At 39.0% G+C, this 14125-nt stretch overlaps 1 protein-coding gene across 1 annotated transcript; it reads left to right on the top strand.

Moving 5' to 3' along the window:
- The first annotated feature begins 7114 nt into the window (after positions 1-7114).
- Positions 7115-10204, top strand: LOC140879182 (uncharacterized). The gene is made up of 10 exons (XM_073282850.1): positions 7115-7358; positions 7448-7511; positions 7942-8030; positions 8178-8348; positions 8523-9127; positions 9218-9285; positions 9475-9556; positions 9625-9758; positions 9819-9999; positions 10166-10204. The coding sequence occupies exons 1-10, from the start codon at positions 7115-7117 to the stop codon at positions 10202-10204; spliced, it is 1677 nt and encodes a 558-aa protein (XP_073138951.1).
- The last annotated feature ends 3921 nt before the right edge of the window (positions 10205-14125 follow it).

The raw sequence follows: 14125 nt of genomic DNA, 5'->3' as shown, positions 1-14125 counted from the left end.
ATAAACTTTTAACCATTTTAAAATGACTCTAGCACTTTTATTTATAGGATAGCAACAATAAAATTTGATTTTTTTTAAGTAATCTGATTTTTTTCTTTTAAATTTTAATAATTCACTCTATAAGCTGAAAATTTATGAGGGAAACCCTTTCCCGAACCCCACTGAACGTTAACACTATGTTTGGATTAGCGGAATTGGATGGGATTTGGAATTAAAAATAGCGTTTTAGTGTTTGGCAAGACGGTATTTCACTGGATTTTAGTTTATAAAACAATAAAATTAATTTTAATAATAAATTTATATACTTTACTTATAGATTTTAAGTTTTCTTTATATTTTTTTTTTATAAAAATCATTTATCCAAAATTTTGTATTATCAAATTCCAAAATATATTTTAACTTTTTTTCAAACAGAATTTCAATTCCATGGATTTAAAATCCAATTTTAATTTCAATTTCAATTTCAAATCCAATTCTAAATTCTATTTTTTAGATATCCAAACACACTATAAACATTTTCCGAAAAATCTTGAGAGGGTTTCAACTAGGGTTTGGCAATTAAGGGCCGAAAATTTTCAAGATATTGATTATTTCAATTGTGTTCATTGTGTCTTCACATTATCCAAATTGTCTCCCAACCATCTATGTGAAAATCTAAGGCTTTTGATTTAAATTCTTAATTTTTTTATAAGCGTCATGTGAATGTCATCGAGGCCTTCACACGGTTGGTGGAGACATAGTTTGGACATGCTCGGGTGACATGGTGAGACGCTCCAGAATCTAAGATCCAAGGATTTTGGGCTGGGGCAGGAGATCATAAAAGTGCAATGGGATTGGAAGAAGGTTGGCGTGGACGAAGATGTGGAAAAAGTTTGAAGCATTTGTTGGATGTATGACTAGGCTTGTCACAATGCTGACAAGTGACTTCATTGTTGGATGGAGTTGCGGTAATTTGTATGAAAAAGTTGTTTTGAGCGGTCAAGCAGTGAGAAGGAGACCACATGCAGAGGAAGAAAAATGAGTTTTGGGAGGTCGGTTATGTGTATAGGAGTGTTTGGCCAAATTCACAGTGGGTATTACTGGTTCGGCATAATGTTTGTCATTGCAAAGGAGGAAAGTTTCATGGTCAATGATTTTATTAAACAACTATTTGAATTGAACAACAGAACCATGAGTTCTCGTAGCCATAATTAACTCTTTATAAGCAGGGCCTAAGCCGAGATTTGCGTAGAATAGAAGGTTTGCATCACTAGGTGCATAACTAAGAACAGTGAGTTCATCAGCAATTTGTTTGATGAAAACTAGAAAATCATTGAGAGAGATCATCACAAGTGATCGTGCTGAGTTTATCTTTGATATGAATTATGTGAGTGGTATATCTATTTGCATAGAGACGAGCAAGTTGATTCCATGCTTCATGACATGATGTGGCTGAAGATACCAAAGGTGTGGTAGATTCACTCAAAGAGGCAAGAATTACATGACGAATTAACTGATCTTGATGACACCATGGAAGATAATTCGGATTTGGATTAGTTTCGCCATCTCGAATCACTGTTTCAGTTGAGCATGGTAAAGTTCCATTTAGATAGCCAAAGAGATCTAGCCCAAAAAATAGAGTTGAACTCATGAGCTCGCCATGGAAAGTAATTGACTTTGTTGAGTTTTAGACGAATTTGAGCTACTACATTAATGGTAATAAGATTTTGAGCATTGATTGGAGGAATATATTGACAAGAGTGGATCCAGAATCCATTCGCAAGCTCAGTGGAGACTACTTGCATGAAATCATGAAAGGCAATACATCAAAGTATGTATAGTTTTCGATCTGAATTAGTTTACGTGTTACATCATTTTATAATGTTATTTCCCTAACAAGGATCCTATACACAAGGAAAATGATAAACAATAATTCAAATATCTAATCATTTATTGCAACTGTTTGGGAGAGAATATTTTTAGGGTTTAAATTTTTGTAAAAAAAAGGAGGTTTTCGGCAGCATTGCACACGATTGATTGAAAGAAAATATTTTTAGGAAAACTTAACTTTTTGGGCGGCCCATGTACGATATTTAAAAAAGAAAATTTTAGGGAAACATAATTTTTCGGGCGGCCCATGTACAATATTAACAAAGGAAAAAATTAATGATTTTGAATTGACATGCGTTATGACTGATTCTACGTGATTTAGATGGTGACCTTTGGAGCATGGTGTCTTTTCCAACTTGACTGATTACAGGCTTTTGATGTTAACTTTCAGGTTGAGATTCCTCCGTTGGACTTAAATATTGTGCTTTTCATTGTTAAGTGGATGGTTAAGTGTGTGGAATAATGAGTGTCCTACATAGGAAAATAAACATGGCATGAGTGAGCTTATATTGTGTTACACTTTATAAAATTATAATAATGATGAGGTAATAGGCTCTCTCACGCGCTCCTGCGCAAGTGGGGTGCAAATCAAGGGTCCGATTTACGCTGGAAAAGGCTTGACTTCTGTGTAAGTGTACGAGAACGACCAAGGTTCATAAAATGTTGGACCGATCAAGGAAAAATTCCCACCAAGATTCACCCGTTTTTTTGCTATTTTCTTTAATTTCATTTCAAAATAATAATAATAATAATATTTTTTGAAATATCACTCAAAAAGGTGTGGATCCTTGGCCCTGTTGTCCCTCATGTCACTATTCCTATTATGCCTTGTGTCGTTCCTCTTGTTGCCCCCATGTGATGCTGCGATTCCTATTCCAGCCAGTCACGGAGAAAATTCAGATAAGTTCACTGGTGTGGACTTCAAAAGGTGGCAGCACAAAATTCCATTACACCTAACAAAGCTAAACTTTGTCAAATTCCTGTCCGGGGATGCTCCTAAACTCAAAGAGGTTGAGGGAGATGATGAATCCGTCAGTGCTTTGGAGGAATGAAATCATTATGATTTCCTATGTCGAAATTATGTACTGAATGGATTGGCCGATTCGCTCTACAATGTGTTCTGAGCTATGGAAATCCCTTGACAGAATTACAAAATCAAATATGGTGGGGCCAAGAAGTTTCTCGTAGGCCAATTTCTGGATTTTAAATGGTGGATTCTAAGCCGGTTATTAGCCAAGTTCAAGAAATCTAAGTGATTCTCCATGAGATTCACGCTGAGCGAATCTTTTTAAGTGGCTGCTATTGTTGAGAAGCTACCACAAACTTGAAAACAAGTTCAAGGATATGAATGTTGAAGAGATCCTTTTTTGACTTCGCATCGAGAAAGAAAACAAGAGTTCTGAAAGATGATTATTTTCTCTAGTTTCTACCAAGGCAAATGTTGTCGAGTATGACCAAATCTCAAAAAAGAGAAACTTTTCTCCTTCCAACAAAAGGATGAAATTGGGACTCAAAGGATACATTTAAAATAATAAGTTCTCTGAAAAATTATATAACTGTGATGGTACCGTTCACAAAGCATCTAAGTGTAAGAAGTCGAAAAAAACCAAGAGGTGAATATGGTAGAGAACATATCTTAGGAGGTTTCGAACATGAATCTCTGTGTTGTAATATCTGAAGTTAATCTGGTGGGTTCAAATCCAAGGGAGTGGTGGATCGACACTAGTCCACTCGCCATGTTTGCTCCGACAAGGAGATGTTTGCAAGTATTGAGGAATCTGAGAATGGGTAAAAGCTTATCATGCGGAATTTTGTGACTTCTAAAATCAAGGGACAATGAAAAGTGGTTTTGAAGATGACCTCTGGGAAAGAGCTGACTTTGAACAATGTGATGTATGTGCCAGACAATCGTAAGGACTTGGTGCCCTAGTCGCTTCTTAATAAACATGGTTTCCGCAATTTTTTTGAGTCAAATAAAGTTTTTTTGTCTAAGAGTAGAATGTTTGTTGGCAAAAGATACGTGATCAATGGTTTGTTCAAACTCAATATAAAGGCTAGTAAGCCCGTGATTAATAAATTTAATAATTTTGCTTACTTGCTTGAATTTTCTTGTTTGTGAAATGGTAGATTGAGACACATTAATTTTAATACAATTTGTAAACTAATTAACTTGAAAAGTATTCCAGCATTTCAAATTGAATAAAAAAAACTGAAATGTGAAACTTGTGTTAAGGCAAAAATAACTAGATCATCCTTTCAAACAATTGAAAAAAACAGTGAACCTCTTGATATAATTCTGTTGAGATCAGATATGTGTGTATCCATCCCCCCTCTACACACATATCTGATCCCAACAAGTGGTATCAGATAGGGTTTTTTCTTGACTGCTACTTTTTTTATACTCAAATCATGACTTCATTCGACAAGATCTATGTTCTCTAAGTAAGAATATGACAATTGGAAAATACTTAAGCATACACATCTCTCTGCACAAGATGATAATATGTGGTACGTCATAACTGAAGGACCCATGAATATCCTTCAAGCCAGCCCTACAATGGCCATTTTTAGTGGTGAACCTCAAATGGTGGAAAATCATAGACCTGAGTGGACCACCAAGGACAATAAGAAGGCCAACCTTGACAATGTGGCCAAAGCCATTATGTACAAGACGTTGGATAAGAACATGTTCAGAAAAATCAAAACTTGCACCAACACCAAGGAGATCTGGGAAAATCTCACACAACTGTGTGAGGAAAATGACCAATCCAAGGAGAAAAAACTGACTTTGGTTATTCAAAAATTTGACAATGCCAAGAGAAGCCAGGGGAAACCATGGACGAGCTTTATAAACAGTTTAGTATTATCGTTTGTGAACTTATTACTTTGGGAAAATCATATTCTAATCATGATATTGCTTTGAAAGTTATGCATGCTTTTCCCAGAGAATGGGATGTCAAGACAGTCACCATATAGTAACCCGTACCCCGTTTTACAAGATTAAATGGTAAAACTTGATTAAATGATTCCAATATAAATTAACCAAGTAATTAATCGGATCATAAATGTGGAATCAGGGCTTAGGAACCACCGTTCAGATCGAAACTTCCGAAGTGGGTTCGAAAGCACCGAAACCTATCAATTGTAGATCAGAAGCTAAGGGTGAGTTCGAACCTTCCGAAGAGAGATCGGAGCTTCTGAAGGTTAGTCCATGCGCACTAGTGATGTGTCGCCAACATTTGTACATGAAGATGCATGCATGGGATCGGAGCTTCCGATCAGGACAGTTCGAAAACATTGCTTGCATGCAGAGATTGGAGCTTCCGATCGGGAGTTCGAAACTTTCGATCATCGCTTATATATAGGGCATCCAAGAATCAGATCTCTTGCTCATTCACACTTCTTTCCTCTCTTTTACTGAGTTCTTTGGGTAGTTTACAACCATATAATCGAGGGCCGGGCAGTAGCAAGGCACTTTCGGAGGAGCTACGGAGAGGTGCTCAGGAGTTTGGGCCTTCGACAGCAAATGACTGAAAACGGACGCAGGTATAGTCCGAGATCCCTAGTAGTATTAGGGAGTATATATTGGCTTAGTTAGGGCTTTTAGACCAGTTTTAGTGATATGATAATTTTTGGCTTGTAGGCTTGGACCCTAGACTGATATTGATAGGACTGCCTTAGTGAGGTACGTAAGTACTGACTGAGATTGTCAGTGAGTATTCATGATTATATGTTGCATGTTTTATTCCATGATTCATGTTTACTTCTTTATATACTATGTTTCATGTGCATATTCATGTTGATTCGAATCTTCTTCGAGATAGCCAGTTGAGTAGGATCGCTCAGTCGTACATCCTTGTTATATTGTTGGACACCGGGATATGTCATGATTATGGGGACTGATGCTATGGTGATCCTTATCGAGTGTGTGGATGTACCCAGCGGAGTTGATCCCAGATGGTAATATACGCTCGTTGGCGCCTAGGCTGAGCAGTATATACAGTTGACCAATACCCCATCATTTGCATGCATCATAGAAGGTTTTATACTCGTGCTTATGTTCTGAGCGTAGTTCGCTCACATCCTGGTATTGTGTTTTCCTTGGACATCCCATTCGACGGGACATGGCTCAGGTTGGGTGAGGCCAGCAGTTCGAGGCAGGGTTGAGAGTGGACCAGTGGCCACAAGGTTGTGTTGCTTTTTCAGGGTTGTTCAGTACGTTTTGATACTGATTTGATTTGGTTGTATAACGCTATTATTATTTTGGTTTTTGTAGTCACCATTTGTATATTGCCGGTTTGGGTTGTTAAACTCGTTTTATTTTTGCTTTTTGATTACTGTTTTAGGATTATCTCTAATTTCATGCTTTTTAAGTGATTTAGTAGGTGATCCGAGTTGGGTCCCTACATTTATGGTATCAGAGCATTCTTGTTATTTGGGATTTAGTGATGCACTTTGGGTTTTGATGTGCGCTACTTCTTCTAGATGGCTGGTAGAGACAATGAGGTTCGCGGGAGTGTGGGTCGTTGGGAAGATGATGATGCCCTAGACGTCACAATGGTCACCGCAATCACCGCGAGGAAGGAAGAAGACGAGGGAAGGCCGTTGTGAGCACTGTGGGAGGAAGCATCTGTCTGATGAGTTTCGCTGCGTATCTGGAGCTTGTTTCATCTACGGTGAGTTGGGCCACATAAAGAAGGATTGTCCTAACCATGGAGGGTCAGGTGGTGGTTCTGTCTCTCATGCTATAGTTTAGCAGCGCCCTCAGACTGCATTGCATGGTCAATCTACTTTGCGCCCACGAGTTCAGGGGCAAGTTTTTGCACTCAACAAGGAGCAAGCTAACGCCGAGAGTGAGCGCATGATTGCAGGTACTTTTAGCTTATGTCGTATACCTGATTTTGTATTGATTGTCATTGGTGCATCCCATTCGTTCATTTCTGCACGATTTTTCAAGAGATTTAAGTTGCCTTACATTTCCTTATATGTCCTCTTAGATGTATCAAACCCGATGGGACAGAAAGTTTTAGCTAAGTGTCTAGTGGTTGGATGTACTTTGGGGTTTGAGGGTCATCATTTGTGTGCCAACTTGATGGTTTTAGCGATGGATGACTTTGACTGCATCATCGAGATTTACTGTCTGACTACCTATCGAGCCACAGTGGATTGCTACCAAAGATTTGTCCAGTTTCGTCCTGAGGATTGTGATACTTGGTTTTTATAAAGTGAGGGAATGTGACCCCCGATGCTGGTTGTATCTGCTCTGAAAACCCATTGTGCTTTAGAGTCTGGCGGGAAAGGCTATCTTATATATGTCGTGGATGCATCCTCAGACAGTTTAAATATTCAAGATATACTAGTGGTTCGAAAGTTTTCGGACGTATTTCCTGATGAGATTCCAGGGTTACCTCATGTCCGTGAGTTAGAGTTTGGTATTGAGCTGATGTCAGGGACATCACCGATATCTCGAGTGCCTTATTGTCTGGCACGTCAGAGATGAGAGAGTTAAAGCAGCAGTTGCAGGATCTGCTAGACAAGGGTTATATGTGACCAAGTGTTTTACCTTGGGGAGCCTCAGTCTTGTTTGTCAAGAAGAAGGATGGTTCGATGCGGCTTTGCATGAATATAGACAGTGGAATCAGGTAATCGTTAAGAACAAGTATCCTTTGCCGCACATAGATGATTTGTTTGACCAGCTTCAGGGACTTCCGTGTACTCCAAGATGGAACTTAGGTCTGGGTATCATCAGTTGCGGGTGCGAAATGAGGATATTTTGAAGACAAATTTTCATATTAGGTATGATCACTATGAGTTTTTAGTGATGCCTTTTGGCCTGACGAACACGTCTGCTGTCTTTATGGATTTCATGAACAGGGTTTTCCGAGATTACTTAGACAATTTCACGGTAGTGTTCATCGATGAGAAATTGATATACTCGCACAACATTTTCGAGCATGTCTACCATCTTCGTACAGTTCTATAGATTTTACGAGAGAATTAGTTGTATTAAAAACTCAGCAAGTGTGAGTTATGGATTTACCGAGTTGTCTTCCTTGGTCATGTGATCTCTAGGGATGGAGTTTTAGTTGATCTCACTAAGACGGAAGCAATTCTGAATTGGTCACAACCATCAACAGTTTCAGAGATCCGTAGTTTCTTGGGTATGGAGGGTTATTATCGTCGCTTTATTAATAATATATCGTAGATAGCTAGACTGTTGACCCACTTGACGAATAAAAATGCTCTTTTCATTTGGTCTACCGAGTGTGAGGAAAGTTTTCACAACTTGCGACGTCATTTGACGACAGCCCCTGTTTTAGCATTGTCGTCTGGATCTGGTGGCTTTGTGGTCTACACTGATGCATCACTTCAGGGTTTGGATTGCATTCTGACTCAGAATGAGCATGTAATTGCCTATGCCTCTAGACAGCTGAAAACTCATGAGGAGAATTACCCCTTACATGATTTAGAGCTGACAGGCATTGTATTCTCCCTGAAGATTTGGCGGCATTACTTGTACGGCGAGAGGCTCAAAATATTTTCAGATCACAAGAGTTTGAAGTACCTATTAACTCATGCAGAGTTGAATATGAGGAAGCATTGTTGGATGGATCTGTTGAAGGATTACGATTGTGAGATCAAGTACCATCCAGGTTCTTCGAACCCAGCAGCTAATGCACTTATTCGTAAAGTGTACGTAAGTTCCCTTCATACCAGTGCAGTTTCTAGAGTGGTACAGGAGTGTTGTTCCTTCGGATTTACTTTCCATCAAAAGAAGGAAAATCAGGGGATTCGAGTCTTTTCCGTGCTTGAGGAACCAGCCTTGTACTCTAGGATCAGGGAAGCCCAAGATTCGGATCCAAAGACTCAGAGGTTAGCTCGGTTGATTCAGGGCAATAATACTTCTGGTTTTCATCTTCAGGCAGATGGTTTATTGTGTCTATCTGACCGAGTGGTAGTTTTTGATGATTCACCGTTGCGAGATGAAATCTTTTCTCAAGCTAACCGTAGCAAATTTTCTGTGCACCCAACAAGCATGAAGATATACAAGGATCTACATGCGAGATTTTGGTGGAAGGGTTTGAAGTGCGGTATTTACCAGTTTGTGTCGCGATGCCTTATGTATCAGCAAGGTAGAGTTCAGTGGACCCGGAGGGTTACTCCAGAGTCTAAAGATTTTGAGTGGAAGTGGGAGTTCATGACAATGGACTTTGTCACCAACTTGTCATTGTCTTCTAGGAACAATGACGCAATCTGGGTTATAGTAGACTGATTGTCTAAGTCTGCACACTTTTTACTGTATAATCGGGATTTCACTTTTGATCGTATGACACGTTTGTACATCCAGGAGATTGTTAGACTCCATGGAATTCCATTGAGCATCGTCAGTGATCGAGATCCAAGATTTACTTCCAGGTTTTGGGGTAGCTTCTAGCGTGCTTTGGGCACTACTTTGAGTCTGAGTATTGCTTATCACCCAAATATTGACAATCAGTCAGAAAGGACGATCTGCACTCTTGAGGATATGCTCAGGGATTTTGTGATGGATTTTGGGCCAGCGTGGCAAGATCATTTGCCCTTATTTGAGTTTGCTTATAATAACAGTGATCATCGCAGTATCGTCATGGCACCTTTTGAGGCCTTGTACGGATGTCGTCTTCGTACACCTATGTTTGGGACGAGGTTGGTGAGCGTCAGGATGAGGGACCGGAGTTAGTCCAGTAAATTGCTGACAAAGTGGAATTGATCAAACAGAGAGTCAAAGCTGCTCAAGATCGACATGCTAGCTATGCCAACACGCAGCGCAGACCCTTACAATTTCAGCCAGTAGAGCATGTTTTTTATGAAGGCATCACCTTTCCGAAAAGTGATGAGATTTGGGCTGAAGGGTAAGTTATCACCAAGGTTCATCAGACCATTTGAAATTTTTGAGAAAGTTTGGGATGTAGCCTTCCGTTTGGCTTTGTCATCCTATTATCCTTGTTGCGGAAGTATGTAGCTGATGAATCACATGTTTTGAACTTGGCTGAGGTTCAGCTAGATCAGGATCTATCATACATGGAGAGACCTCTCAGGATCATCGGTAGGAAAGAGAAAGTGCTACGGAACAAGCGCATATCATTGGTCATGGTACAGTGGCAGCGCAGAGGCACCGAAGAAGCGACTTGGGACTTGGAGAGTTGTAGGCGTTCAGAGCATCCCGAATTGTTTTGAGTCTTGTATTTTATTATGGATTCAGTATTTGTATATTGTAATGTTTAGATGTAATAAGACATTTTGTGGTGTTGATTAACAGTTTTTCCTCAGGCTTGATTTTGAGGAAGAAATCTCTTAAGGTTGGGAGAATATAGTAACCCGTACCCTGTTTTACAAGATTAAATAGTAAAACTTGATTAAAGGATTCCAATATTAATTAACCAAGTGATTAATCAGATCATAAATATAGTGACCCAACCCAAAATCATTAATTAACCAAAGATTAAAGCATGCAAATCAACTTAAAAGCGGAAATCAGAAAATCCAGCGGAAACTTAATTAAAAACAACTAAAGCCTACCGACAGAATACAAACGGTTCAAACAAATACTATAATAATCAATACTGTTATACAACCCCATCGAAGGTAAAAATAAAATCCCAAATACAACAGAAACCTAGTATAGTACAAATCCACCCTGTTGTAGCTCTACGATCGCTACCATCGGATCTATCCAACCTAAGTCCTGCCCCGTGGAATGGGGTGTCCAGAACAAAACCAAGGACGTGAGCATAAAAATCCCAGTACGAAATCATGAGTATACAAGTTCTATGAATGCTAATGCAAATGAAGGGTGTCGGAAACCTATCATATATAGAACACTGCTCAGTCAAAGGCGCCATGACATGTAGTACACTGGGCCGTCGCATCAGGAGGCACTACCATACCATAAACCCATGGACTAACCGGATCCAAAACTATGGTATACATCCACAAGTATAACGGGGCTGAACGACTCCTCTACTGGTTATAACAATAATACAGGCTCACCGTGTAATTCATACAACAATAATACATGTGACATAATCCATGCACATATAATTAATGTCACATAAACATGCAAATATAGAACATACATACTAAACCATGGTATCTCGGATAGTACGTCCGTAACTCAAAGTAAGCAAACTAGCGATACAAGCTCTATAGTCCAAGAATATACACAGAAAATAATTGTATCACTATAAATCTTCTAAAAGCCTTAAATAGATTAATAGATACTCGCTTAAGGTAATCTTAGTCTAGTAGTATACATGCATCCGTCGTTAGCCCACTGATGGCGATAACCCCACAAATTGGGCACAACTCCGCTACAACTTTGGCAGCGCTCCATCGCCCCTTGGCCCTCGAGAAGAATGCCTAAAAGACCATAAGAACTAGCTAGAATCGAGAGAGGGAAAATTGGAATGAGCAAATGAAATGGTTGATCTCGGCCCCTATATGTAGGCATAGATCGGGTGGTCCAATCTCTGAGATCGGATCGTTCGATCTCTCTCAATCAACCCTCTCAGAACACGTGTCCTGCAAGCTTCCAACAGGAGATCTGATCATTCGTTCCCAACCTTCGGATCATCCGATCTCTGCGTGTTGTCAAATCAAATCCATATCTCTTATCTGAACGCGATTGGATCGTCCGATCCTGACTTCGGATCGTTCGATCTCCCCGGAGCGTCCGAACTCCAACCTAGCTTCCGAACTGTTCGGATGGTCCGATCCCTTGTCCTTTCTTGGTTTGGATCGTTAGAACACCCAAACACTTGGACTTTCCCGAACAACTTTCGAACGTCTTAAATCCGATTTTCCACTCCTTTAACTCATTTAAGAACTCCTTAATCATGTTTTAGGAAATGAATTAGTTAAATTAGTATTCGGGCTACTAGATTCTCCCTACCTTAAGAGATTTCGTCCTCGAAATCCAGACTAGGATAATCAAAACTGTTAACATTGAAAAAATCTTTATTACAATGTTGGCGCATCAATTAAAAACTGAAAAAAAAACACAATAGGTTACATTCAAAAAAACTCTGGATGCTCAGAACACATACGACTTTCTAGATCCCAAGTCGCTTCCTCGGTGCCTCGACGTTGCCATTGAACTATGACTAGAGGAATGTGTTTATTCCGAAGTTCCTTGTCTTTCCTGTCAAGAATCCTCAGTGGTCTCTCCACGTATGATAGATCATGCTCAAGATGAATCTCTGTCGGATGCAGAATGTGCGACTCATCTGCAACATAGTGACAAAGTAATGATACGTGAAACACATTGTGAATGTTCGAGAGGTATGGTGTTATTGCCAAACGATAAGCCAAATCTCCAACCTTCTCCAATATCTCGAATTGACCAATGAATCTGGGCGCTAACTTGCCCTTCAGGCCAAATATCATCACCTTCCAGAAAGGTGATACTTGCAGAAATACATACTCTCCTGTCTCGAAATGCAGTGGTCTGCGCTTGGTATTGGCGTAACTGGCCTGCCTGTCCTGTGTTGTCTTGATCCTGATCCTCTTCTTGATCAGCTCTACCTTATCCACAATCAGTTGAATCAATTTCGGTCCTTCGACCCGCCATTCCCCTACCTCATCCCAAAATAAGTTTCAATTAGACATAAGTTGTTACAATGATATAATGACTGATAACCAATCTTGGATTCTATAAAATGATTTAATATTGACTCTAGCGATGGGAGTGATAGTAATATATTTTTGTGACTGAGGGAAAAGTTCAATCTAGTGCAATTAAAGTGAATCTGGCCAGTGATTTAACATTTTGTAAGGATAAAATCACTTTGTGGAATTTATAAATTTTAGTTCACATGAGTATAGAGTTAGTTAAGTCCTCGATTTTATTGAGGTTAAGAAATTTTGCATAGATGTATAAAAATGAAAACGATGTATGATCATAGTACGTAGCGAAAAACTTGATAGAGTGACCAAAATTTTATAGTCGATTAGATTAAAATATTAAGCAACACGATAGTTGAGTGAATAAGTGAACCCTAACCTTTTAAGAAGCCAAGGCTAGACGAATTTTGAGGACGAAATTCATTTTAAGAGAGGTAGGATTGTAACGTCAAGAAATTTTCTGTAGAAACCAGGACCACACGATAAAATTTCTGGGAATTTAAAATGATTAATCTTATGCATGATATTTTTATTTAAAGTTTAAAATTTATGTTTGGGTTGCGAGGGAATAAATTTTTTTTTAACATTCTCTTTTATTTTTAAAGGGCCTTATTTTATAGGCTTTTAAAAACCTTTGAATTTTTTAGTAGCGCTTTTAAAAGTGTGAGTAGCAACTTTTAAACAAATATATATATATATATATATATATATATATATATATGAGTAGATTTTATTGTCTCTCACTTTCACGCTCACAAAAAAAACATAAGAATAAAATAAAAACAAATAAAGGAAAAGAAACAAGAGAGAGCGTGATATCGAAAGTGAAAGAAGAAGAGTAAGGGCCGGCTAGGGTATTTTGGTGAGGAAGAATGCTCGATCCGAGCTAGTTTTGATCGTTTTCTGGGCATCAATCCATCACCGATGTCATCTACGGTTCATCTACGCATCAAATCGAGGCAAGTTTGATTTCGTTTCTTGACGTATCGAAGAAATCATATTAACTATTTTTTATATAACAGTTATGTGTTGTGAACTGTTGATATCGTCATGTCTTCGATGTAAAAACGGGATTCCCGAGTCGAATATGGAAAATTTTGAATATATTTATATATATGTAACAGTGAGAGAGAGTGTGTGTGTGTGTGTGTGTTTTATATGTGTCCAGTGTGTGTGTGTGTGTATTTCTTGTGTGAACAGTGTGTGTGTACAACGTGTATGTGATTTCAATGTGTGTGTCGTGCGTGTGTGTTATTTTTTTAACAAAAAAAAAAGAAGAAGAAGAAGAAGAAGAAGAAGAAGAAGGAAAAAAGAAGGGAAACGAGACTGATGAAGGAAAAATTTTAAAGATTTTGAATGACTTGGGGTGAAGTTATGACTAATTATACGGGCTTTGGGCATTGATCTTCGGGTCGGTGCTGCTCTGCTACCATACAGGCTTTGGGCGTTGGCCTTCAGGTTGGTGCCTTCAGGTCGGTGTTGCTCTGCCACCATATGGTATTTGGACGTTGGTCTTTTGGTCGGTGCTGCTATGCCAAACTTGGATCCAAGGAAATGTTTGGCCAAACGACTTGACTGATGATTGGAGGAAGTATCT

Source organism: Henckelia pumila, chromosome 2 (genome assembly GCF_033568475.1).
Source record: "Henckelia pumila isolate YLH828 chromosome 2, ASM3356847v2, whole genome shotgun sequence".
Lineage (NCBI taxonomy): Eukaryota > Viridiplantae > Streptophyta > Magnoliopsida > Lamiales > Gesneriaceae > Henckelia > Henckelia pumila.
The sequence above is the reverse complement of the archived record's forward strand: the minus strand, read 5'-3'. Positions and strand labels throughout refer to the sequence as shown.

Bases quoted from the DNA above. Each gene is read 5' to 3' on its own strand.
- LOC140879182 (XM_073282850.1), top strand. From the start codon at position 7,115: ATGCTGGTTGTATCTGCTCTGAAAACCCATTGTGCTTTAGAGTCTGGC. The intron at 9,286-9,474 runs GTTTTGGGGTAG...TTATAATAACAG, and splicing joins GATCCAAGATTTACTTCCAG to TGATCATCGCAGTATCGTCA. The intron at 9,557-9,624 runs GTGAGCGTCAGG...TTGATCAAACAG, and splicing joins CTATGTTTGGGACGAGGTTG to AGAGTCAAAGCTGCTCAAGA.